The sequence below is a fragment of the Rana temporaria genome, chromosome 4 (genome assembly GCF_905171775.1).
Source record: "Rana temporaria chromosome 4, aRanTem1.1, whole genome shotgun sequence".
NCBI classification, from domain to species: Eukaryota; Metazoa; Chordata; class Amphibia; order Anura; family Ranidae; genus Rana; species Rana temporaria.
In genome coordinates, this window is record NC_053492.1 from 365,623,666 (window position 1) to 365,650,985 (window position 27,320).

The following is a 27,320-nucleotide window of genomic DNA, read 5'->3' on the forward strand; positions in this document are numbered from 1 at the left end:
CCACTCATTATCACAAAATCTTTTTTTTCCCTTATTGTAATAATAATGCACTGCAAAAGCTGCATTTTCTAGAAAATAGTCCATATCTACGGATATGTTGTATATAGATAAGCGACCATTTTTAAAGTTACAGTATGAATTAACAAATCAGGCTCTGATCCTGTATACTGTATAGATAGTGTGTTGTTAATGGCTGAGACCGAAATTTCAATATGAAATATGGTTTGTAGTATTGCGTGACTGGACAGTTGGAACACTAATTACTGTATTTATTGGCGCATAACACTCACTTTTTTACCCTGAAAATAGAGGGTAAACTGTGCCTGCGTGTTATACGCAGGGGGCTGTGGACAGTTTTTTTCCTGAAACTTCCCTCTTAAAGTTAGGGTGCGTGTTATACGCCGATAAATACGGTAATAACCATGAAAATAGAAAGAAACACACATTTTTGTCTACCATAATTTTTTTTTTGAATATTGCTGAAATTAAAGCAATTTTAATTTTGCTTTACTGTCCCGAGAACACTTACCTTTTGCTTTTGATAGATAAAAACAGAATTTCATCACAGCAATAACCCTTTGTTATTCCAGCTACTATGGGAAAATCACTACTTTATCATCCTCCTAAAAATATAGCTTAGAATTCTAATATAGTTTTTTCCCACCTAATTTTCAGCTGCAAATGTATCCATTATAAAGTGATAGTACCAGGATATTTACACAAATACAATTATATACAGTAAGTTGGTCAATCACTACATAAAAAAAACATTTCTCTATTGCTGTAACGTGTTTCACATTAGTCCTGTCACATTTAACAGCTGTATAACCTGCATAAAATTGCAGATGTATTTAGAAATAGTCAGTTTCACACCAGAAAAAAAAGTTGTCGGTAAGGCAATAGGTCACTGAGTGTTTAGAAATCCTAAACGCCTGCATAGAATCTCAAATATTTCAGCTACACATAATACTATCGTAATCACAGTAAAAGTATACATAGCAATGAGGAAGATTGTTTTTTCAAAGTGTTCAGGGACCATGCACCTGGTGAAATTGTATTTTTTATCTAGGCTTGCTGCATCACATTTAAAAATTGGATTCACTTGGAAGCCAAAAAGATGAGATTGTAACCAAAAGGCCACTACTTCCAATGTAATTCTCAACAGTACTGAAATAATGTAGAACACTGTATAAACAGGCTTCTGGAGAATGTCTTCTTGGTCAATACTCTTGCAGGCTGCGTAGAGATGGAAAACTGCTCCTGGAACCAGTACTGTCACCAGCTGAAGTGCCCAAAATACCTGCAAAATGGAAATTTATTACAATGTGAGGTGCACTGAATTTTTCTTTCCAAACAGCTATTTGAATTGGGGTGACTGCATCTGTGCTGCTGACACATTGATGGTGGCTGGGACTTTCAATTCCTTTGTTTTTGAATCCTCTCACACCATTGCAGCCATACTATTTTGACCATATGCTCCATCTTTAAGGATCAAGGTACCCTTTCTATTATTTAGTTATATATATGGCTTTTTTGGCTGTTTTTGCCCTACTGGGGGGTGTATTGGCTTACTTGCTTCTTAGCTGCAGCCAATTGGATGATTCCCTTTATTTATCAATCTCGTTTCCATTTACTATAGCCCATTTCTATGTTCTGGACGGACCGGTTTCTAAGTGGCCTGTTGGGGGCAAACAGTAGCAGGATTCGGGTTTATTAGACCTTCTATGAAATCAAATAAAAATCCTATTATCTAATGCATGTGGATTGAACGTGGCCCAGATTGGTAAGTTGGTTGCTCAATATGAATTATTTGATGTATTTACATCGGTTTTTGTATATGTATCCAATATTGTTATTACAAACCTTTTCCTCCCCCCCCCCCCCACCTTGCTTCCCAAATGAATATATAGTCTCAAATCCTGTGAAAATTAACTTATTTTCCATTGAATATGTAATGAATTAGTGTTTGTTTGATTGCTTGATTCCTTACGGATTGTTTTTCTATTTTCTAGTATGTCCTGTATAGCTCCAGATGAAGCTCTGTTCTAGAGCGAAACATGTTGGGCATCTGTCATACAGGTTTCGTTGTGGCTCTCTGTTGAGCCTTCATGTCCTCTGGGACCAAATCATGTTTTAAAATAATTATGTATGCTAAACAATAAACTGTGGCCCAGATTCTCGTAGATCGGCGCATCTTTATGCCGGCGTAGCGCATCTCAGATGCGTTACGCCGACGTAACTTAGAGAGGCAAGCTCCGTATTCTCTAATCAAAAGCGTGCAATTTTGCGCCAGCGTAACGTAAAATCGCCGGCGTAAGACGGCATAATTCAAAGTAGGAAGGAAGTGGGCGTGATCCATTTAAATTAACCGTGACCCCATGCAAATGAAGGGCCGAAAGAACGGTGCATGCGCCGTGACGTGATCGTATGTCCCGCGCCCCTCTGCGCATGCTCACAACTACGCCCGGCGTAAATCCTAAGTTACGCCGGCCCAGCGTTTACGCCCAGGGCATAAATACGCCCAGACATGCGCCCATCGAGTGCAAAAGTACACCCGTTTTGTTTGGTGTAGGTACTTTTGCGATCTTCTTCTGGACATGTCTGCCCGGCGTTCTGGGAACAGAAAAAATAACTTCTCCCCAGAGGAGAAGGCCATAATCCTTGCGGCCATGGAGAAGTATGACGATCGCCTCCATAGGGCATGGAGCAAGAAGACGAGCAAGGGCAGAAGGGATGAGATCCTTATGAGGATCACCAACCAGGTGAATGCCGTGGGCAATGAGGTGAGGAGGCCCCAGGACATAACAAAAAAGATGAACGATATGCGCAGGAGGGTGAAGGAGAAGATGGCCATTATGAGGAGGCATGCCAGGGGCACTGGTGGTGGACCAGCCTCTAGGATCCGTCTGACTCCTGATGAGCAGGTGGTTGCCCGCTGCATTACTAGGGAGCAAGTGGAGGGAGTTGAGGGCTACGACTCAGTTGAGCCGCCCTTGAGGACAGGTAAGTGTGTTTTTTCTACTATCTGGTGTGTAGCATGTGAGGGGGGGGGAGGGAATATGTGACAAGTGTGTGGGTCCACCAACATGTGAATGTTTTGTGTCATCCGCAGATGTCCAGGAGGGAGCTGGGCCATCTGGTGCCTCTGCCTGTCCCACGCCATCATCCCCTGATGATCCTGCCCCTGACCCCCTGGGAAGCCAAGAGGCATTGGTGGAGGGGAGTGGTGCCCAGACCTCCACTGAGGAGGTGATTGAGGAGGATGCCGAACATTTGGGTGAGGAGGTGTCTCTCTATCTAGAGGAGGCCTCCATATCGGCTGGTCCATCCCGGACGTCAAGCCTCCGATCATCAAGCCCTTCTGGCTCCATCCCCAACCCACCCACTCCCTCAAGTCCCTCCCCCTATGACAGGCCTGAAGCCTCTCCTGGCCCCAGGAAGGCAACCAGGAAGACCAGGGGGGTTCCGGACTTCCTGCCAGTGAATCTGACGAGTGGCCAGGACTCGCAGACCCGCCATATGGGTGAGATGGCCCAGGACATGAGGCGAGTGGCCGACAGCCTGGCCTCCAGGGGCCACATAAATGATGGGCTGCAGGATGTGGCTGGCAACACAGCAGCTGTCATCACCTGCTTGGGTGAGCTGCAGGCCACAACGGCTACCCTCGTGGCAGAGGTGCGGTCCCTGTCGGAGGCCGTCCAGGGCCACACAGCTGCTATTGAGGCGGAGGGGAGACGTTCACGGCAGGTGCAGTCAGAAACCAACACCATTCTGACCCGCATTGCCGTGGTCTTAGAGGGCAGGCCTCCAGCCATGGACAGACGGTGGATGCTCCTCCACCTGATGCAACCCCCCCCCCACCTGAGCTGTCAACCAGGCAGTTGCGGAGCCGTGGCCGTGGCAGCAGCCAGGGCAACTAATTTTTTTATATTATTATGATTTTGTTTCTAATAATGCACACGGTGAGGCGTGCAGATTACAGTGTGACTGGTGTGTGAATGGGGGGGTGACACTCCTGCCAGCAAAGGGGTGTCACCCTCGGTCATTGGGGAGAATTTATCCCCACGACCCGTGTGAATGTGGTATGAATGGTCAGCAACATAATTGGAGCCTTGCCGTGGCGTTGCTGCTCCCAAGTCCTGCATGTTGGACTTGGGCTAATCCAATGTGATGTGGATGTGGGGTGTGTGCTAGGGACCACAGTGGTGTGCATGCGTGCATTCTCCTTGTGCCATGATAAATGTGTGTGTTTAACGTGCAAAGATACATTCCACGAGACAACTTCTGACTGCTGTTCCCTCAGCAGACGGGGTATCCTCGGCCAGGGGGGGAATGTCTGGTTCGGGGGTCAGGTCATCACGTATGTGAATCTCCAGGCCCTTTCTCTCGGCAAAGTTGTGCAGAATGCAACATGCACCGATGATCTGGCACACGAAGTTTGGGGAATACAACAGGGTCCCCCGGGACTTATCCAGGCATCGAAAATGGGACTTCAGGATGCCAAATGTGCGTTCCACCACTGCACGGGTACGTATGTGTGCAGCATTGTAGTTTTGCTCTCCTGTGGTTTGGGGATCCCGGAATGGAGTCATGAGATGGGGTCCAAGTGCATATGCAGAGTTACCTGGAAGGGAAAAGACAGGAGGATGTTAGTCATGCATGTGCCCCTCGTGATGTCTGCATCATGGGGTCGGACAGTCATGCCTGACTCCCATGTCACTCACCAACCAGCCAGGGTCTGATGATGTGGTGGGACATGCGTCTGAGGATTGCGGGGACAACCTGGTGCACACATCTGCTCATGCTGGTTTGTGACATCCCAGCCACAACTCCACTTGTACGCTGAAAAGATCCAGTGGCGAGGAAATGCAGTGTTGCCAGTACCTTGACTAGTGGCTGCACTGCATGTGAGCGGTGTGTCTGGCTGGTGATGTCATCCTGCAGGGTTGTGGCTAAATCCAGGATGGCATCAGTGTTGAATCTGAAGATGCGATACACCTCCGAATCCCCCATGCAAAAGACGTTTATGCGCGTTCGGTATATCCTCTCCCGTGCCCTCCTCCTTCTACGCGCCTGGGCGCACACTAGTATAGCTATGACCATGCCTGCCCCTGGCCTGTTGGCATACAGATGTGTTGTCCTGCAAGTGTGGTTGCTCAGCTCATCTGTAACGGTGCTGCTGAAGCTGCTCTCCAGCTGACCTGCACACGTCTGGTGCAAAGTTGCCCCTGCTTTATGAGGGGCAAGTTTAGGCCAGACGTACAGCTTACGCACACTGCGCGTAGCCTGCGTCGGGCGGACGTACGTTCTCGAATCGGGGTATCTCCCTCATTTGCATATTTAAATAGGAAATCAATGGGAGCGCAAGATGCGCCCAGTGTAAATATGCGCCTACGCTACGCCGGCGTAGAAAAGTTACGCCGGTCGGAAGAAGCCTATTTTCAGGCGTATCTGGTTCTGTGGGTATGCCGCATAGATACGCCGGCGTATATATACACTTACGCCGCGCATCTCGAGATACGCCGGCGTAACTTCTTTGAGAATCTGGGCCTGTGTTTTTTATCATATCTATTCTGATCTATTTAATGTTTATTTTGACACCTTTAAAATCCCAGGGTTTGTTACCCTTCCCATTTCCTTCTTCAATATTTTTATGGGATGTGGTATCCTGATTTGACCCTCTGTGCCTCACAAACTGTTTTTGTAAATAAGGAGAAGCTTCACTTTGCAAAGAATACCCAATCACATGGAAAATAAAAAAAACAGCATTTTTGCTTGCATATGTTTTGATGATGGAAGTCAGCAGAGCTTTGCCACATTTACTAAGCTCTGGAGCAACTTAACTTGCAAAGTGCACAGTATATTTGCCTTTAGAAAATCAACCCCAGAAAGTAAGAAGTCTAGCAAATAGGATACAAAACAGCAAATTCTGTGGACAGGGGTCCTAACCCGTCTCCATTTAATCCAACACTACAAAAAAAGTCAAAATTATCCACAGTAAATTGCATACATTTTATCTAAATACATTAAATTGATTGTAAATGATCACCTTGTATAACAACCCATTAGATTTAAAATATAAATGAAATTAAAAACATTGTTGTATACAGTGGATATATAAAAAAAACACATTATACTGTAAATTCCTTTTCTCCCTTTTTTTATAAGTGATCACATTTCCTCTGTTCTCAGCTGCATAAGAGCTGGGAGAGGAGAAGCAGCAGCACACTGAGCTTCCCAGTGAATGGCTGTGCAGCGGGGGGGGGGGCGTGTCAGGACAAGTTTGATCATTGGAGGAGAGAACATTGAGTTCCCAGCATAGCTAGAAAACTGACCACATTGTGCTCTCCTGCTTAGTGTGGAGAGTTTTCTGAAAAGCGCTTCGGAATCGCTAAACATTCATTGCAATGGGCAGGGGCATTTTGGGAATGTTCCAAAGATGCTGCTTGCAGGACTTTTTCTAATATCCCGCAAGCGGCATTTGTGTTTTCTGGTGGTGCTACTTAGTTTGGTGTCCTTCATTGGTGAGCAATTGTGGTGCTTGTCTAATATTTTTTTTTTTATCTATTTAGGCAGAGTCCTAAATGATAACTGTAATTTAAAGTGTTTGTTATCCCAACATTTCATATTTCTGATATGTGCCTGCTGTACTATGTACTTGTATGAGAAAGTATCAATGCAAAAAAAAGTTTTTTCGAGAGCAGTGATTTTAATAATGCTTAAAGTGAAACAATAAAAGTGAAATATTCCTTTAACTTTCGTACCTGGGGGGTGTCTATAGTATGCCTGTAAAGTGGCTATTTTTTCCCGTGTTTAGAACAGTCCCTGCGCAAAATTAGGAAAAAAATTATCATTTAAAACTACTTGCGGCTATAGTGAATCGTCGGGTCCTGGCAATACAGAAAAAACTGATTGAAAAAAAAACGGCATGAGTTCCCCCCAGTCCATTACAAGGCCCTTTGGGTCTTGTATGAATATTAAGGGGAACCCCGAACCAAAATGTAAAAAATAAATTGCGTGTGGGTCCCCTCAAATTCCATACCAGGCCCTTCATGGATATTGAGGGGAACCCAGAGCCAATTTTTTTTAAATGGCGCAGGGGACCCCCTCAAAATCCATACCAAACCCATCAGGTCTGGTATGGATGTTAAGGGGAACCCCGTGCCAAAATAAAAAAAATGCAGTGGGGTTCCCTCCAAAAATCCATACCACACCCATATCCAAGCACACAACCTGGAAGGCCGCAGAAAGAGGGGGGATGGGAGAGCGTCCCCCCCTCCTGAACTGTACCGGGCCACATGCCCTCAACATAGGGAGGATGCTTTGGGGTCTGGACCCCAAAGCACCATGTCCCCATGTTGATGGGGACAAGGGCCTCATCCCCACAACCCTTTCCCAGTGGTTGTGGGGGTCTGCGGACGGGGGGCTCATCGGAATCTGGAAGCCCCCTTTAACAAATGGGACACCCACATTCCCTCATTACCTCCCTCACCCTTCTGCTTCTCCTAGTCTCACAGAACTTAGTCTCTATTCCTCTTCTTTCCAAAACCAGCCCCCTTCTCCTGTGCCCTTTGGAACGCACAATCTGTCTATAATAAACTCACCGCCCTCCACGACCTCTTTATCACAAATTCTTTTAACCTACTTGTCATTACTGAAATTTGGCTTCAGATACTACTTCTCCTGCTTCCCTCTCTCATGGTGGCCTTCTCTGGACTCACTCCCCCAGATCAAGTGGATGGAGGGGAGGTGGAGTGGGAATCCTTCTAGCCCCATGCAGCACCTATTAGGTACTTCACCCACCTCCCTGTCTGACACTCTCCTCTTTTGAGGCACATTGCATTTGTCTATTCTCTCCCATTTCTTTAAGAATTTCTGTCATCTACTGGCCCCCTGGACCAGTATCAGCCTTCCTTGATGACTTCTCTGCCTGTCTACCATACTTTCTCTCTTCTGAAATCCCCACAATTATTCTCGATGACTTCAACATCCCTGTTAACATTAACACTACTATTACTTCTAAACTTCTCAGTCTAACCTCATCTATTGACCTGAAGCAATGGATACAGGCTCCTACTCACTCCAACTGCAACACCCTTGACCTTGTCTCCTCCTATCCGTGCAACCTTTCCAACAATCCTCTACCACTCTCTGATCACCACCTTATTCGTTTTGCTCTCTCCCTGTCTTCCACCTCCTCTCTCGCCAACCGCCTAACAGTTACACGTAGAAACCTTGGCCACCTCAACCCTTCTCTTCTCTACTCTGCACTCGGTATATGTTGGTGTATAATGCGCACCTACGATTTTCCCCTGATTTTAAGGGGAAAAAAGTGCATGTTATATGCCGATAAATACGGTATATGGAATATCAAGTTGTCATTTATTTTCATTGATTATATTTAATTTATTACTATTACACCATTGTTTACCAGGAATCAATAAACATGATTGCATTTTAGGCTTTAGTAGTGTGCTTCATTAAAAGTCCCCAAATTCCCCCCTTTGTCTCAATATCAGCCTGGATGTCACATCACTTCCTCAAACCCAACCTATCCAAAACTGAGCTCATGATAATTCCTCCCTCAGGTGCCACTTCCCCTGATTTCTCTGTCAATATCAACGGTTCAACTATAAACTTGTCCCCCCACACCAATGTCCTAGGTGTAACCTGAGCTAACCTTTCGGCCCCACATCCTATCGCTATCCACAATTTGCCATCTCAACCTCCGTCCCTTCCTAATCAATGCCACCACAAAGCTTCTAATCCACTCCCTGGTCATCTCCTGCCTTGACTGCTGCAACTCCCTTCTCATTGGCTTACCTCTAAATAGGCTATCCCCTTTTTAGTCCATCATGAATGCTGCTGCCGGGCTCATCCATCTCACAAACCGCTCAGCGTCTGCTATACCCCTCTGCCAATCCCTCCATTGGCTGCCACTCAGCCAATGAATTAAATTCAAGATACTAACTATAACTTACAAAGTCATCCACAGCCTGGTCCCCAGCTACATTACAAACCTAGTCTCAAAATACCAACCTAATCGTTCTCTTCGCTCCTCCCAAGACCTCCTGCTCTCAAACTCCCTTGTCACCTCATCCCATGCTTGTCTTCAGGACTTCTCCAGAGCCTCTCCCATCCTCTGCAATGCTCTACCTCAATCTGTCTGATTTTCTTCTACTTTATCCACTTTCAGACAATTCCCTGAAAACTCATCTCTTCAGAGAAGCCTATCTGGCCACCATCTAACAACTGTCCATTTATCTTTATTGTCAGTACATCCCCCACAGTTATTACCTCTTGTATCTCTTGACCTTCCCTCTTAGATTGTAAGCTCTAAGGAGCAGGGCCCTCTGATTCCTACTGTATTAAAGTGTATTGTATTTGTACTGTCTACCCTCGAGTTGTAAAGCGCTTATATATATATATATATATATATATATATATATATTTTTTTTTTTTTGTTTTTGTTTTAACCAGTGTTTGTTTTTGTCACTACCCTCATCAACATAAAGAACACAGATGGTAGCAAGGGAGTAAACAATATAATTATTGAATTGTTGCAATGCAGAATATTGTAAAAGCTACATGCAATGATAATCCTTTTAATGATAAGCTTTTTAGTATTCATATCCTATTAGTTCATTGAAGTGCATTTCATTTTTGCCTCACCTGAGGAGTTATCGGTCGAAACTGGTTATAACAGAAGAGGTTCACCTCCCTTTTGTCAGGTTCACAGCTGAAATGTAAGGCCTCATTTCCGTAAACAGCAAAACCCAGGACACCAAGGAAAAACATTCGCACAGAACCAAAGAAAAGGGTATGGAACTGACCAATCACCGTTGGAGGTCTGAGCTTGAAGAATAAAAAAAAAACATAAACCTTGTGAGCTTTCATTTTACAGTTAGGAAATATTTGCTAAATACTCATTTGCTACAGTTAGATTTATTAAAATGAATATAACTTACATACATTCCTCATTGATCACATATTATTTCTGTTTTCTTCTTTGCAGAGCAATTACGCCACAGACATAAAAAGACCCACACGTAGACTACATTCAGCATACAACTGCCTCAAAAAGACAATACTGTCATCACAAAAAAATACAACAGAATGCTTTTCTAACCAACCCAGCTCTCGAGACCTCCATTGCTCATTGTATTATATCACAGAAAGGTCAGCAGGAAAACAGTACACACATTGTTATCCAATCTACAAATGATAGAATTTTCCTGATACATGCTAGCAAATAAATAACTGAGGGGGTGTTTTCCAATGATTTTGGAATTGTACTGCAAGCTTTGACATGCAGAAACCAAGCACAACATTACTTAACTAGATGCAAGCAAAAACCTGACAGGTTGACATTAATTCAATGGCCAATATCCAGGAGCTCTGCTATTTGACATTTTCACTACCTCTTAGGAAAGCCTGAAGCCTTTAAGAAACATTAGTTAGTATCGCCGAGTGTCTACAATGATTATGAAAAAATAATCTTAATACAGATCAAGTTTTCCAGATATAATCAAAGGACTTGTTAGAATGGACAGACACTGTTGAAATGATTCATACCTTTACCGTTACGCATTTCTAAGAATGCTAATACCTTTCTTGATACTCACACATCCTTCATAGAAGTTCTTGATATAATTTAAAGACATCTCTTGCAAAATGTTATCTTGGTGAAAATCTGGAGTAATTCATGTCTCTCATTGCCAATTTGCTATCACTGGACCTCGTTCACTGTTATTGCTCTCCCATGACCCTTGCTGTAAAAAACTCTTGTGACTGCACATTTCTCTTTTATCTCTAGGCCCCAATCAACTTTCACTCTCCAGACAAAAAAAGGCAAAACAAAGCATAGTACATGTGGTCAGCTCTATAATACCCAACAAACTCAGTCAGCAGAAAAACCAACATAATTCTAAGGTGAGTACTGCTGATATATTTGGGGGGACAATGACAGACTTTTTTTAACATTCTTAGAAAGCTTTCAGTTCAAACTTATATTTCCTGACTATTGTTTAAATCAAAGTTGCATGTATATTAAACACTTCTAACTCACTTTTCTTTATTCATAAGCTCACAACAAAAATTATCTGAATGCACTATATAGTTAAATAATAGTTATTTTAAAATGTGCAATTTCCTACAGCAATTTATAAATATGTTTATTTCACCACGAGGCTTCATTAATAATTTACAACTTCTACAGATGGCATATAAAACACCCATACCATATTATCAACTGAAACATGCACTACTACATTCACTAAATAGTTCTTAAATTTAAAAAAATATCAATAACCCGTAACACCCACTCAGAATCCAAGATTGTACTGGTCTAAGTTGAGAAAGGTGATCACTATTTGGTTGCGTACACGTTCACAAATTTGCTCCCAACTCCCCTCCCTATACCCTCACTTTTAATTACCTACCTCCTCCGATGGCTGTGGCTTTTTGTGCTGTTTTCAACCCATCCAGTAAATGTTTCATAATGGGATCCCCACACCTGCTCACTAATGTCCCATAGACTCAAATGGGATGTTGCTCCCGCAGTAGGAGTATGTCCATCCAAGTCTTAGGGACATTAGTGTACAGGCAGCCCAGCACTAGATTTTCACTGGTCTGGATTGTAGCTGTTAGAGGAGTTAAATAAGGCCTCATACACACGATAGGTTAACCAGAGGACAACGATCTAAAGGACCGTTTTCATCGGTCAAAACCGATTGTGTGTGGGCCCCATAGGTTATTTAACCATAGGTTAAAAAAAGCCAACTTGCTTTAAAATTAAAATATCTAAACAGTGACTGCAGCTGATAATATTCCACCCGACTTGTTTGATTCTTTTTGTTGAGTATATTTTTATTGAGTTCTACAATACAAAGATATAATGTGGACCAATATGTGTACAGTAAAAAAACACGCTACATTACATAGTTTGAAGAGGCATGGCTGAAGAAAAAAGCTGAGAGCAGAAAAGGACCAATTGAAAAATCAAACATGTACTGTACATTGCAAGTGTTATAGAATATGTTGTCTCTCACTGGAGCAAGCAAGGTATGATTGATAGACTAGGGAAGGTTACCACATAGTGGAATATAACATAAAATAATTAGAAAGAATCAAAAAAGACTAAAACTGGTGTAGGCGAATGACACGTTTCTTCAACTGTAAAAAGGGCAGGCAAAATAAAATCCTGAACCTTGGTGGAGCTTTAAGGTCAGGAGTGAAAAAAGGGTTGGAAGGGGGGAGGTGAGGTTGGCCAGGAGGAAGAAAGGACTTGGTGGAACAGAAGAGGAGATGAAAGAAAAAGAAAGAGGAAGGGCTCCTTTGACTTTTCAATCAAATTTGTCAATCTGGTTGGTGCCAACAGAATTTAGGCTGTTTATGGATAGCGTAAGGACCTGGGGGATCCTGAGGGGGGGGGGGGGTCACAGTTTACTGAAGGGGGGCTCTGGGAGATTTTTTAACAAGCAAGTTTGTATTTAAGTGTCTAAATTTAACAATTAAGAGCTTTAAATAAATAACTTAATGTTGTGTTTAATAAGGCAAGTGTGCAAACTTCAACATAAGTAAGTTATTCTTGACCTGGTTACAATCAGTTACAAAACTTTACAAATCCTTGTCTTAATTTATAAAATTTGTTGTTAAAAAGTACTTTTTTCTTAAATTAACTTATATTGACTTTAAACAGTCATTTTAGTGAGAATATGTAGACACTTGTTTTAAAGATGTTACACTTCCAAAATTGACAAAAAAATACAATACTGCTTCATAAACATATATAGCTATTTTTATGTAATAAAGGTTAGTACAAAAAAGGATCTAATTATGGATGTGATTAAATATCTACTTAGTCCTTTACTTAATGTATAAAATGTATAAAACAGAGACTATAAAGAGTATGTTACTCACCAACCTCAGTCCAGGTGTTGTGTTGTTTGGGCGACCCATTTAATCCTTGTTTGGGGTCAGTCTCATCCTTGTTCCTAGAATTCCCAGGCTGATCTGGATTAACAGAGCCATAGAGAGCCATTTCTCTGCCATTGCTAAGTGGCAGCTACTTCATGCAAAAACTCATCAGCAGATTGATTAACTCATATTAAATAACAATGTTATAATCCATAACTGGTGACTGTCTAGCAAATGTTTTTTTGTGCCTTGGTACTGCCAGTCACAGAATAGAGAATAATCACTCAGTACAGTACAGTAGATACACCAGTGCGAAAATGCTCTGTAAATTGTATCTGATGGCAGAGTAATGAAAAGCTCAGCATCATGTGATCACAGTAGTTGAAAGCCCCATTCAGATTGCTCCCTAGTACCAGGGTTTACATCAGTTCTAAACCAGTTCTAAAACTGCAACCCAAGGACTATGTTCAGGTTAAAAAATCTAGATCATTTTGTTGAGGTCTACAGTGCAGCTATTTTTTATTTAGATATACTGTACTGTATGCTTTGTAAAATGTAAAATATTTTAAATGTCTGTGCATCATTTAAATTCTTGTAACAGGACCAAAGATGTAACATTTCCATAAATGTTGAAGCCATGTTTCCTGTTTTTTTTTTGTTTTTTTTTTAATGAAAAATTGAAAGTTTGGAAAAAAAAACTTTTTTTTTTTTTTTTAGTGTGGAGTAGTTTTACAAATTAAAAGTCGTTTTGTTACACTGGGAAGGTGAAATGCAGTGTATAAAAAAATACAGCTTATTCAGTAAATAAACTAAACTTGCTTTTTAATTTTAATTTCAAATGGAATAACAAGGACTGTATATGATAAGAACATTTCAACTATACATGAGAACAGGTAACCACCCCCCTTCCCTCATAATAATCTACAATGGTCAGCTGGTGCTCCATTTTGGGGGGGGGCGGCAAACAAACCATACGCCACCCCCCGGTCAGTCCCCCACCAAACCCCCTCATCGTTAGCTCATCCGCCTGCCTACCAGTCCCGCACTTACCCCTGAAGTGCAGTACACGGCCGTATCAGGGGAAATGTGATGCCACAGAATGTGGGAAGACGCATAACCTGCAACTACCCTGGACCAAGTTGAAGGGTCCGGTGTGTCTGCCAGAATTAGCCAAGCCGATCATGAAGGGAAGCCAACTGGGAAGCGGGACTGAAGACCAGGGGAGCTGAGCTGAGCCAAAGTGTCAGGCGCACCTGGATGACTGCAGCACCAATCTGGATGGGGGGAAGGAGAATGGAAGCCCGTGCTTCTCCTCTTGGCCATATGGGGTCTAAAGACCTGCTTCCTGATTGGTTGGGAGGAGAAGCAGGAAGACAATAGTGAATAATTCCCTATTGTCACAAATAAAACTTGTGGCTCATGCACAATTTGTAGAGAGACGGTAATAGAGGATGGACAACAGGTACTTCATCTAAAGTCCCTAAAACGAGTCCCAGAATCTGATGTAGCTCCAATTGTTGGGTAGCTTGTAGGCTTGGTGTCCAACAAGGAGCTTCAGATGAGGATCCGTAGGGAGCAAAGAGGATGTGATGTGTACGTGCCGCACTCCTGTGTGCAGCGTGCACACGGGAGTGCGACACGTACACATCACCTCCTCTTTGCTCGCCACGTCTCTCTATTACCGTCTCTCTACAAATTGTGCATGAGCCACAAGTTTTATTACCCTCATATACAACGGTGTTATAAAGTGCCTACCACATGCCTATCTGGCTGGCTAGGTAACAGTGCTGTATATGCCACAATTGATTACTAACGGTCTGATTCACACATTGCTGCGGTGAGCTGTTTAACCTACCTTTATGCTCCTGATGAAGCGTCCTGTACGCGAAACATGTTGAGTAAAAGCAAGATTTACCACTCCGCATATCAAATCCAGTCCTAAGGATCAAAAAGTTTATGTATACTCTTTGGTGCTTTATGTTCCCATGTTCATGAGCATATATGCATAAGTATAAGCGTTTATGTAATATTTCCTATAATATGTACTGAGATAATATGCTGATATTGTACTATTTTGTTCACAAAGTTCTGTATACAATTTTCTTCGTATACCCTTTTTTTATGAATAAATATTTAGCGATTTTCTACAGTATTTACTTGTACCGTCAAAAGTCTATTCTATTAGCCCAGATTAATTTCCAGTTTCATATTATCGGGACGTTGGTACACTTTTACAGTGGCATTCACAGCACTTAGTCACCCTGTGTTTTATGCATCTTTCTTTGGCAAGGCCCATTTAAAAGTACCCTCATACCTGTCAATTAAGGCCTGAAAGGACAACAACTATCATCTACTGTATCCCAACAATCAACCAACTGTAGGAGCTACAAGACGGAGCCCAAAAGCAAACTAAACTGGAGCCTTTTCCCTGCAGTGTCCCCCAGTGGCAGATATGCATATTTCTCTTATTTAAAAAAACTGCATTGAGAAGTACAGTGTTGCATTAATTGTATTCCAGGATTTGCTTTTCTTCAGCTGAGAGAACTCTCAGTAATCTTTCATTAAAGTGGTTGTAAACCTTTGATTTTTTTTCCAATGGTTTTGCACAGAGCAGCCCTGGTCCTCTTCTTCTGTGTCCCCAGCCAGTGCTCCTGGCTCCTCCTCTTCATCGGGTGCCACCACGGAAAGCCACTTTCCATTTGGGCACCCGTGTGAGCTTGCTACTGAGTCCCGCTGCTGCATCCATTGACACAGACAGGGGGACTCAGCCCTGCTGCCATGTCATAGTAGATCCTGCTACTATCACATGACTATATCTGTCAAAAGAGGAGAACGACAGTGGATGGAGCTGCTGCAGTCATACATATCACTGGATTAAATCGGGCTCAGGTAAGAAAAAGGGGGATCTGGGGGGGAGCTGCAGCACAGAAGATTTTTCACCTTAATGCATTTGAATATCATGTCATAAGTATATTATTTATCATTGTAAAAGAACATATTCCACACTTCTTTCTTTTTTTTTCAATTTTTCCAGACAAAAACAAAAACACGGCTTTGAAAAAAAACAACAGAAAAAAAACTTTTTTCCCCCCAATTTTTACTGTAAGTTTTTTTTCCAGGCCTTCCATCTCTAAACAGGACATATATTTGACTATCATGCGAGATTTATGGAGGCTGCCATATTTCTTTGATGACAGATTCACTTTAGGTAAGGAACATCAAGTCTGCTTTACATTGTGCTTCCTTTTATAAGCATTTATACTAATTGTTTCCTTTACTTCCTTTTACTTTGTTTTTAAAATTGTAATCATGCCAACAATAAACAGAAACTTAGCCCAATACAGATGGAGTCAGGGCAGTTTGATTCTCGTTTGGGTCTTCAGTGCTATCTAGACCAGTGGTTCTCAACCTCAGTCATCAAGTACCCCTAACAGGCAATGTTTTGGGAACTTTACTTAGATAAAATAGCTGTTATCAATACCATGTCATTGACATTGATTATTTTTTTTTTTAAAGTGTATTTTGTGCGTGTACTCGAGAGAGGAGCCGGACTGCAGGAGTTGGGAGTAGGCAGGCCTCCCCCAGAGGCAATCTGCCACCTTTCTCCATGCCCCGGGTGGCAATGGCGGGTGTGTGAGGGGGTCCACCCACACAGCCCACCCTACCTGCTCCGCTTTGAAGTCCAATGGGGCAGAGGGACTCCCTATAAGGGAGTGAGAGGATCTAGCCCGCTCAACCAGCCCCGTTAGTCCTTCGCCTCTCTTTTTTTAGAGACCGCGTGGTCAAAGTGCGTGCATGTTAACCCAATTTTGAGTGCGTGTAGGTGTGGTAGTTTTTGTGGGAGGGGGGTGGGCGTACTAAGCACAGGCTTACCTCGCATAGCACACCCACCGGGAGCCGAGCTGAGACCACCAAACTCAATTCACAATTGACATTGTGCAAAGTAAAGGAAATCTGAAAACATGGCCCGTTGGGGGTACTTGAGGTTTGAGGTTGAGAAACACTGATCTAGACTAGTGTTTCTCAACTCCAGCTCTCAAGGCACCCTAACAGGTCATGTTTTCAGGGCTTCCCTCAGATCAAGCAGCTGTGGTAATTACTAAGGTAATCAAATCACCTGTGCAAAATAATGGAAAGCCTAAAAACATTACCTGTTGGGGCGCCTTGAGGACTGGAGTTGACAAACACTGATCTAGACCATGACTGCAAGACCTTCTAAGCTCCAACAAAATCCATAGCAGCCTCACTGTCTGGGACGGACAGGTGCAGTGTCCAGACCCACTGCAGACAGTCTGTCTAATGCAAAAGCTAGGTGGTGCAGAATACTGTACTGGGTGGTACCTGCATTCTGGGTCCTGTTCATTCAGGGATGAAGATATAAAATGCAGAAGAATTAATTCACTTCTACAGCCTCTGATGCAGCGTAAGGCCAGTACTCAGAAAAGTCAACCTCATTTGGCCACACATAGCTTGGACTTTGCATCTATGAACTACATTGGACAGCTGGGACACAGGACACGATTGGACTGTACTACATTAGATATCATTAGAAACACTAAAAGTATATCTAAAGCCCAATTTTTTTCTCAGTTTATTTAGAGTGACGAGAGGTTAAAACCCGTCAGACTTTCAAGCTCTCCCACCTCCTCCCCTTCTCAAATACTTCTAAAAAAAATGTTACTGCACTTCCATTTATATTTTATGAAATACACTTTGTGACTCCATGATTGAAATTTTACTCATGTCATAACTTTTCGCTAAAATTTTCAATCTATGACTTCCCCCTTCAAATTCTTCTGTACTTACTATGAACTGACTATTCAGAATTTTTTTATCTTTATCTTTATTTTCTCATATTGACAATGCTGTCTTTGTATAACCGGAATTGCTAGTCTGTTTTTATTGCTATCTGTGTCTCTAATGAGAGATTCAACCTTTATATTTGTCGTGATGACTGATGTTATTGTGACCTGAATATGTTTGGAAGTCCAATATTTTACAGTTTTCATCAGAGCAGGAGGTAAGGGAAACCTTCCAATGGGGACACCTGTTCTGGTAAACTGTCAAAGAGTGGATTTCCCCTCACTTTGGAGACTTGTTGCAACTCTGGTTCAAGAATTGAAAGGAAATCGGATTGAATAGGACATAAAAAGCAAAGAAAAATCCTGACGGGGTGGTAACCATTCTCTGTTTTATAACACACACATACACCTTTAGTCCCCTCTCCCAGTCTTATACTCACTTGTTCCTAATCCAGGAAAGTTACTGATCACTAGCAGGGGCGGGTCAAGCAGGGGAGGGGGCGGAAGGGACAAGTACCCTGGGTTTCGCAAGTGAAGTGAAGTGAATCTGACACTGTGCTGCCCCTAAAGTCTGTCTGAGGGTGGTTAAAGATGTCCAGCACCAATTCATCACCAATACCCAGAATAGAGTACCTTGTGACCATGCACATGCAGAGTGGCAGTGGGGTTTGGACTGCTGGAGCGCTCTCTGCACTACTGAACCCATCACTAGAAAGGCTCACATCACACCTCTCTGTCAGGCAGCGTGACCTCTGCCTTACAGATGACTGCTAGTCCTTGCCTCTGACGTGGTGTGGGGGCCTTTGTGATTGGGGGGATCGTGAAGGGGTTATTTAACCAACACCACCACTGGCTGGCATTAAGTGGTTAATGAACTGTCACTGGTCACTAATGTGATAGTGGCCAGTGACAGTGTTAATTAGCCCCCTTCATGATACACTCTGAAAGAGTTAAAGAAACAAAGAGGTTAATTAACACTGCCACTGACCACCAATGAGGAAGCATGTTTTAAATAGCACTGCCCCGGCCGTGAAAGGGGATTTAAAAAGCACAACAGCACTTACCACCAATGTAGGTTTTATTATTAAGAAAACTGGCAGCAATGCAGGGGGTTAAAATTTTGTAAACTTGCACTTTTGCTAGGGCTTAATATTGAATAAACTGGCACCAAATGTTGGGGGGTTACTGCAGAAACAGGCACCAAAGCTGGGGATTAATATTGCAAAAACTGGCACCAAATGTTGGGGGTTATTGTGTAAACTGGCCCCAATGCTGGGGTTATTTTGACATAAACTGGCACCAATGCTGGGGGTTGTTATTATTATATAACTGGCACCAATGCTGGGGGTTATAATTGCTGAAACTGTCAACAATGCTGGGGGTTATTAATGTGTAAACTTGAACCAAAGATGGGGGTTATTATTGTGGAAACTGGCACCAATGCTGGGGGCTATTATTGCGGAACCTGGCATCAATGCTCGGGATTATTATTGCTGAAACTGGCACCAATTCTGAGGGTTATTAATGTGTAAACAGGCACCTATTGTGGGGAATTATGATTACGTAAACTGGCACCCGTTGTCAAATAATCCAGAGAACAACAATGTCCATAGTTAGTAAAGTGAGCCATGCCAGGAAGGTCTCCAGGACCCTAGACAAAAAAGGTTTTCCTGTTCCGCCTGGGTTTTTAACCCTATCTTTAAAAAAAAATTAATTGTCTAAGATACCAGGCGGTCAAGGCCCTTGATGGGTGATAGCACTGTTGTGTAGGTAAGTGAGTATAATTTGCTTTAAAATCAGTGATTGCCTTTGGCCATGGCATGAACAATGTGCAGTATACTCATTATATTACGTATCAGTATAAGGAAATTATTGGGTAAACATACCAAATATAGCTCTCAATATTTCATTTAAACAGTACTGCCAGGCAAAGAAAACCAACGTTTAGTTTTTATTGAACTAATCCAATGTTCTAAACATGCCATAAGAGTAAAACATCCTATAACACAGACCATCCCATAACAGTAACACTATTTTTGAGAACAAGTACTGTATTTATCGGCGTATAACACGCACCCTAACTTTAAGAGGGAAGTTTCAAGAAAAAAACTTTCCACAGCCCCCTGCGTATAACACGTAGGCACAGTTTACCCTCTATTTTCAGGGTAAAAAAGTGAGTGTTATACGCCAATAAATACAGTAATTATAAAATGTACAGAGTACCTATTACCCTCTGTGCATGGTCCCTTGTGAACAAGGGGTTGGGTGCTGTCAAATGCATGCTCAATGTTTGAAAATATGGCTATTTTTTAGGGCCTGTTCACACTGGCCCACTCAGTAAGGTCCCTTGCACACCGGGCCATCTAGCAGTGTGCCCTTCCCAGGATTTTAGGTGAATTTAAAAGAAGGCTGAAAAAATAAAATAAAAAAGATATCCAGGGATTCTCCATGAACAGCCTTGACCGTCATGTTTCATTATGTTATTATGCTACATCTTATTTTCCCTGAAATCCCCACAACAACTTTTATACTCCAACTGCCATTTTTTTAGGGAAGGTCTAAGTCTGACCTATAGCTATGTTGAAATGTCAGTTCTATGAAACTACATTTTATAGAGGCAGCTTTATCAGAATTTACACTTACACTAATATTTCATACCAATTTCATATTAGATGTTTTTTTATTTTCTTTTAAACACATCTATGGGCTACCGTTACAATGCAAGAAACAGTTAGAAAAGACAACCTAAGAACACACTAACCTCTTTATCTCCCAGCGTTAGCTGTAATCCAGATATTTATACACTTGCTGAATGCAACAGCAGAAGATGATCTTGAATCTAGCCAGATATTTTACATCAACATCCCTGGCTGGTCCCTCAATACAAAACCCATGCAACGGTTGTGTTCAACTGTTCAAATGCCTTGTTGAAAAGATAACATCAGGCTGTAGCACACAGTTTGCAGAGCTGTACAAACAGTTACAGCTCCAATATTCTGTATCATCTAAACTAATTCAGCTGCTACTAGAACAGGCAGGTTTGTTTCTGAAATGCTGCTGAATGTGCCATGTAAATAAGAGTCACCTCCCATTTTCTCTATGCTTTAGGGGTCACAATGGGGAATAGCCTGGCTTATACATTATAGTTTATTGTGCTTGTTCAGTTGGCGCAGCCTCTCAACGAGCCACCGGGAGCCAGCCGCTCCCCTCCCCTCCATAGCTCAGCGCAAAGAGCTGGAGACAGAATACTGAGAACTGTGTGATTAAAGACTGCTGATCGTTTAGAGTCCCCCCGCCCCCCTCAATACTTACCTGAGCCCAGTCTCGGTCCAGCGCTGTGCCCAAGAGCAGAAGCTCTCTCTTATTCCTCAATTGACATGGAGGCAGCAGAGGCAAAACTATTGCACAGAGCAGGTGAGTATTACAGGTTTGTTTGTTTTAACAACAATTTTTTTTTTACCTTTACAATTACTTTAAAGTCAGTATAGTTACATAGTTAGTCAGGTTGAAAAAAAGACACAAGTCCATCCAGTTCAACCACAAAAAATTAAACAAACAAAATAAAAAACACACAATACAATCCCATACATCCAACTCCATACCCACAGTTGACCCAGAGGAAGGCAAAAAACCCCAGCAGAGCATGATCCAATTTGCTACAGCAGGGGAAAAAATTCCTTCCTGATCCCCCGAGAGGCAATCGGATTTTCCCTGGATCAACTTTACCTACAAATCTTAGGGCCAGATCCACAAAGAGCCGCCGTAACTTAAATATTCTGATTTAAGTTACACTGCTGCAAAATTTCTACCTAAGTGCCCGATCCACAAAGCACTTACCTAGAAATTTTCGTCTGTGTAACTTAAATCCGGCCGGCGCAAGGCGTTCCCAATTCAAATGGGGCGAGTCCCATTTAAATTAGGCGCGCTCCTGCGCCGGACGTACTGCGCATGCTCGTGACGTCATTTTCCCGACGGGCATAGCGCGAAATTACGTTACGCCGTGTTTTGTGAATCGCGCCGGGTAAAAAAAGTTGCGGCGGGGGAAAAAAAAGATACGGCGGGGAAAAAAAAAAAAATCAGCGTCGCTGCAAAGAAGGGTCTACTTTTACAAGGTGTAAACAGTTTACACTTTGTAAAAGCAGCCCTAATTTTACGATTGCAACGTAAGTATTTACGGAGATTTCACAAAGCTAAACCGCTTCGTGGATCTCCGTAAGTGCTCATTTGCATACTCAAAATGCCCCCAGCGGCGGATGCGGTACTGCATCCTAAGATCCGGCAGTGTAAGTCCCTTACACATGCCGGATCTTCTGCCTATCTTTGGGAAACTGATTCTGTGGATCAGTTCCAAAGATAGAAACAGGGATACGACGGCGTATCAGTAGATACGCCGGCGTATCCCTTTTGAGGATCTGGCCCATAGTACTCAGTTATATTATGTACATTTAGGAAAAAATCCATGCCTTTCTTAAAGCAATCTACTGAGCTGGCCAGAACCACGTCTGGAGGGAGTCTGTTCCACATTTTCACAGCTCTTACTGTGAAGAAACCTTTCCATATTTGGAGATTCTGGTGTCCGTTTATGAAGCAGTGAAGGGCGGTGATCCCAGGGATCACCACTGATCACAGCCCATAAACAGTTTATGAAACAGAGATAATCGGGGGAGAAGTGTTTGAACTTGTTCTCCCGTCGATTATCTCTACACACAGTGAAGTCTCATAGACTGACACAGAAACGGCCAGTTTATGAAGCTGTGATCTGAGCCCTTCACTGGTGATCTGTGTCAGAATTCACACTCCCGATTCACCATCTCAGAGCTGGTGAAGCGGGGAGTGAAGAGGAAATCCCGGGGGTTCTGAGGAGAAAGGAGGAAGATTTTTAACTTCCTTCTACCTCGTTCAGACCCCCCAACACTGTAACCATGTCCCCCTGTAATTTTTATGTGTATACATATATATACATAAATATATATAATGTATACATGTACATATATATAATGTGTGTGTGTGTGTATACATACTGTATATGTATTATGCAGGGGGACTCGTTATTTTAATTACATTAACCACGTGTCTTTCAGTGAACTGAGCAGTGATAATTTATCACTGCTCAATAAACTGACTTCTCCGCATTTCTGTGAATTTCTGGTCCGTTCTCCACTGTTTGAAGCGTTGGTAGATCACTTCACTCCTCCAAGGGTGAAGTGATCTTCTCCGCTTCATAAACTGGCACACAGAGGAGAAAAATCTTCACCGTGAATGCCGGAGAAAGAAGCAGTGAATAGATTTCACTGCTTCATAAACGGACACCGAAATCTCTTTTCCTCTAGACGTAAAGAGTGCCCCAATGTCCTAAGTGTTGACCGTAAAGTGAATAACTCAACACCAAGTTCACTATATGGACCACTTATATATTTGTACATGTTGAGATCATATCCCCCTTATTCTCCTCTTCTCAAGAGTGAATACATTTAGTTCTTCGAGTCTTTCCTCATAGCTGAGCTCCTCCATGTCTCTTATCAGTCTGGTTGCACTTCTCTGCACTTTCTCCAGTTCTCCGATATCCTTTTTGAGAACTGGTGCCCAAAACTGGACTGCATATTCCAGATGAGGTCTTACTAATGATTTGTACAGGGGCAAAATGATATCTCTGTCTCTGGAGTCCATACCTCTCTTAATACAAGAAAGGACTTTGCTTTGGAAACTGCAGCTTGGCATTGCATGCCATTATTGAGCTTATGATCAACTAAAACCCCAAGATCCTTCTCTACTACAGATCCCCCCAGTTGTACTCCCCCTAGTATGTATGACGCATGCATATTCTTAGCCCCCAAGTGCATAACTTTACATTTATCAACATTAAACCTCATCTGCCACATAGTCGCCCAATTAGACAGAGCATTGAGGTCGGCTTGTAAATTGGCGACATCCTGTAAGGACGTTATTCCACTGCATAGCTTGGTGTCATCTGCAAAGACAGAAATTTTACTTTTGATCTCAAACCCAATATCATTTATAAAGATATTAAAAAGTAAGGGTCCCAGCACTGAACCTTGGGGTACACCACTGATAACCTTGGACCATTTAGATTAAGAATCAACCACGACTCTCTGAATTCTATCTTTTAGACAGTTTTCTATCCATTTACAAACTGATATATCCAATCCTGTAGACCTTACCTTACACATGAGCCGTGTGTGCGGAACTGTATCAAACGCTTTTGCAAAATCCAAGTATACCACGTCCACAGCCAGGCCTCTGTCCAAGGTTTTACTTACCTCTTCATAAAAGGATATCAGGTTTGTCTGACAACTTCTTTCTTTCATGAATCCATGCTGTCTGCTGCTTAAATAGTTGTTTTTCCAGCAAGAACTCATCCATGTGGTCTTTTATTAAACATTCCAGTATCTTCCCAACTATAGAAGTTAAACTAACAGGTCTATAGTTACTTGGTAAAGACTTTGTTCCCTTTTTAAATATGGGCACTACATTGGCCCTGCGCCAATCCAGTGGTACTATTCCTGTCATTAATGAGTCCCTAAATATTAGATACAGTGGTTTTGAAATTACAGAGCTCAATTCTTTTAGGATCCGTGGGTGGATGCCATCTGGTCCAGGTGCTTGATCCACCTTTATTCTGTCTAAATATTTCTGGACCATATCACTTTTGAGCCATTGTGGATTTGGGGCTGTGCCACTCCCACCCCCATTATGGACATGAGCTCCCCCATGCTCCATTGTATACACAGAGCTGAAGAAAGAATTTAATAAATTAGCCTTCTCTTTGTCCCCAGTCACCCACTCTACAACTTATTTTGTAAAGGGCCTACATGCTCAGACTTCACCTTTTTACTATTAATATATTTAAATAATTTTGGGGGGTTTGTCCTACTATCTTTTGCAATCTGTCGTTCATTTTGAATTTTTGCATCCTTGATTTCCTTTTTACATATCATGTTATATTCTTTGTAACATTTAAATGACACTAGTGTTCCTTCATTTTTAAAAAGCTATTTTCTTATTGTTTATAGCTTTTTTAACTTTGACCGTGAGCGACAGCGTTTTATCTTTAGCCTTTTAAACGTATTGCCCATGGGAATATACTTTGCAGTGAGGTTCCAAACAGTCTTTTTGAAGAATTCCCATTTCTGTTCTGTGTTCATCGGTGCCAGTATTCCCTCCCAGTCTAAGTCCTGGAGAGCAGCCCTCATCCTTGGAAAATTTGCTCTCTTGAAATGGAGTGTTTTTATCTTTCCTGTATGTATTTCTAGCTTATAGTTAACATTAAATGAAATCATGTTATGATTACTGCTACCCAGGTGTTCCTTTATCTGAACATAAGTAATAAGCTCTGCATGGTTTGAGATTACCAGGTCCAACAGAGCATCATTCCTAGTTGGGGCCTCAATAAACTGGACCATAAAATTGTCCTGCAATAGGTTTTTACATTTTTGTCCTTTAACTGTCCCAGCAATGCCATTATTCCAGTCAATTTCTGGGTAGTTAAAATCCCCCATTATTATCACCGTCCCAGCCCTTTCAATCTGTGCAAGGAGTGGAGTCTCCACCTCCTCATTAACATTGGGTGGTCTATAACAAGCTCCAATGATGAACTTTGAACTACGCACATCTGTATGCAGTTCCACCCATAATGCTTCAGCCTCATCACACTCTCCATCAACCAGGTCCTCTTTCATGCTTGCTTTGAGGTCACTTCTCACATAGAGACAGACCCCTCAACCTTTCCTTTTTACCCTGTCTTTCCGAAAGAGAGCATAGCCAGGAATATTAATAGCCCAGTCATGTGAGGATTGAAGCCAAGTTTCAGCAATACCGATTACATCATAGCTCTCTTTATGCACCAGAGCTTCCAGTATCATTGAATATGAGGCCAATTGCCTCTGAAAAAGAATAAGCGAGGCTGAAAAGATTACCAGGTCCAACAGACCTAGTTGGGGCCTCAATAAACTGGACCATAAAATTGTCCTGCAATAGGTTTTTACATTTTTGTCCTTTAACTGTCCCAGCAATGCCATTATTCCAGTCAATTTCTGGGTAGTTAAAATCCCCCATTATTATCACCGTCCCAGCCCTTTCAATCTGTGCAAGGAGTGGAGTCTCCACCTCCTCATTAACATTGGGTGGTCTATAACAAACTCCAATGATTAACTTTGAACTACGCACCAGGGCTGTGGAGTCGGAGTCAGAGTCGAGGAGTCGGAGTCAGGGGAAATTTTGGGCACCTGGAGTCGGAGTCGGCAAACAATGCACCGACTCCGACTCCGACTAAATTTAGATTGGAATAAAAAAAAAAAAAGCAAGTTTTAGGTCTCATTTCCACTGGCGTTTTTACAGCCACGTTTCTGAGCGTTTTTTACAGCTTAAAAACGCCTGTCCATGTTATTCTATGGCTTCATTCCCACATAGGCGTTTTTGAGCTGCAAGTGGCATAGACGTTTTTGAGCTGTAAAAAAAACGCGGGACCAGGGCGTTCTGAAGCTCCAGAGTAGAGCTGTAAAAACGCCAGACGTTAAAAAACGCTCAAAAACTTTGAAAAACGCGCGAAAACGCTCAAAAATAAAATAAACATGGACAGGCGTTTTTAAGCTGTAAAAAAGGCTAACAACAGTGGCTGTAAAAACGCCAGTGGAAATGAAGCCTAAATGTCCCAATTCACAAAAAGTTATAATTAATGGCCCGGATTCAGAGAGCAATTGCGCCTGCGTAACCATAGTTACGCAGCGCAATTGCTTGCTTGCGCCGGCGTTACGAATGCTCCTGATTCAGGAACATCGTAACGCCGACTGCAGCCTAAAATCTGCGTGGCATAAGGCTCTTTTTGAATTTCACGTCGTTTGCGTAAGTGATTCATGAATGGCGCTGGACGCCATTCACGTTCACTTTGAAGCAAATGACGTCCTTGCAACGTCATTTGCCGCAATGCACGTCGGGAAAGTTTCCCGACGGCGCATGCTCTTTACGATCGGCGCGGGAACGCGCTAATGTTAAATGATTCCCGCCCCCTGCGGGATCATTTAAATTGCGCGCGCTTACGCCGGGCAATTTTGCCGGCGCGCCCTCGCAATTTACGGAGCTACTGCTCCGTGAATCGAGGGCAGCGGCGCAAATTTGCGGGGGCGCAGGGCAAAATCGTTGCCCTGTGCCTCCGTAATTTAGGCGCAATTCTTACTGAATCTGGGCCAATGACTTCTCTACTGTAAGAATAAAGACCAATGCATGCAGTGCCTCACGTAACCGCAAAACGAACACGTTAAGTGACCGTGAAGAAGCATGCTTTTCATGTGCTTCACTATATGGCACGCAACGCACAATTAGGAGCTGCAATACTTATACTTTCCATAGTGTTGTGTTCTGCTTTTACAAGGAACGCATGTTAGAGAACCAGTTAGTGTCCAAATAAAAAAATTCCAACAGGAGTTTTATAAAGCACTAAAAGAAGTTGAAAAGTATGATCGCTCATCAAAACTTACTGTTGAAGAAGCCATCCTTGTTTATCCAGAGATCGTTAGTGATGTGGCCAGAATAGTTACTGCAATGCCACCCACCCAAGTCAGTGTCGAAAGATTATTTTCAGCCCTA

At 42.5% G+C, this 27,320-nt stretch overlaps 1 protein-coding gene across 2 annotated transcripts; it reads right to left on the bottom strand.

Annotated features, from left to right (window-relative positions):
• Positions 1 to 345: 345 nt before the first annotated feature.
• On the bottom strand, positions 346 to 13,317 carry GJE1 (gap junction protein epsilon 1). 2 transcript variants are annotated; one of them, XM_040350910.1, is made up of 3 exons: positions 12,922 to 13,317; positions 9,673 to 9,855; positions 346 to 1,300 (listed from the first exon to the last, which is right to left on the bottom strand). In XM_040350910.1, the coding sequence occupies exons 1-3, from the start codon at positions 12,958 to 12,960 to the stop codon at positions 905 to 907; spliced, it is 618 nt and encodes a 205-aa protein (XP_040206844.1). In that variant the 5' UTR covers positions 12,961 to 13,317; the 3' UTR covers positions 346 to 904. The 2 variants fall into 2 exon arrangements, with proteins under 2 accessions (XP_040206844.1, XP_040206843.1); XM_040350909.1 differs by lacking the exon at positions 12,922 to 13,317 and having other exon boundaries at positions 9,673 to 11,651.
• Positions 13,318 to 27,320: the final 14,003 nt, after the last annotated feature.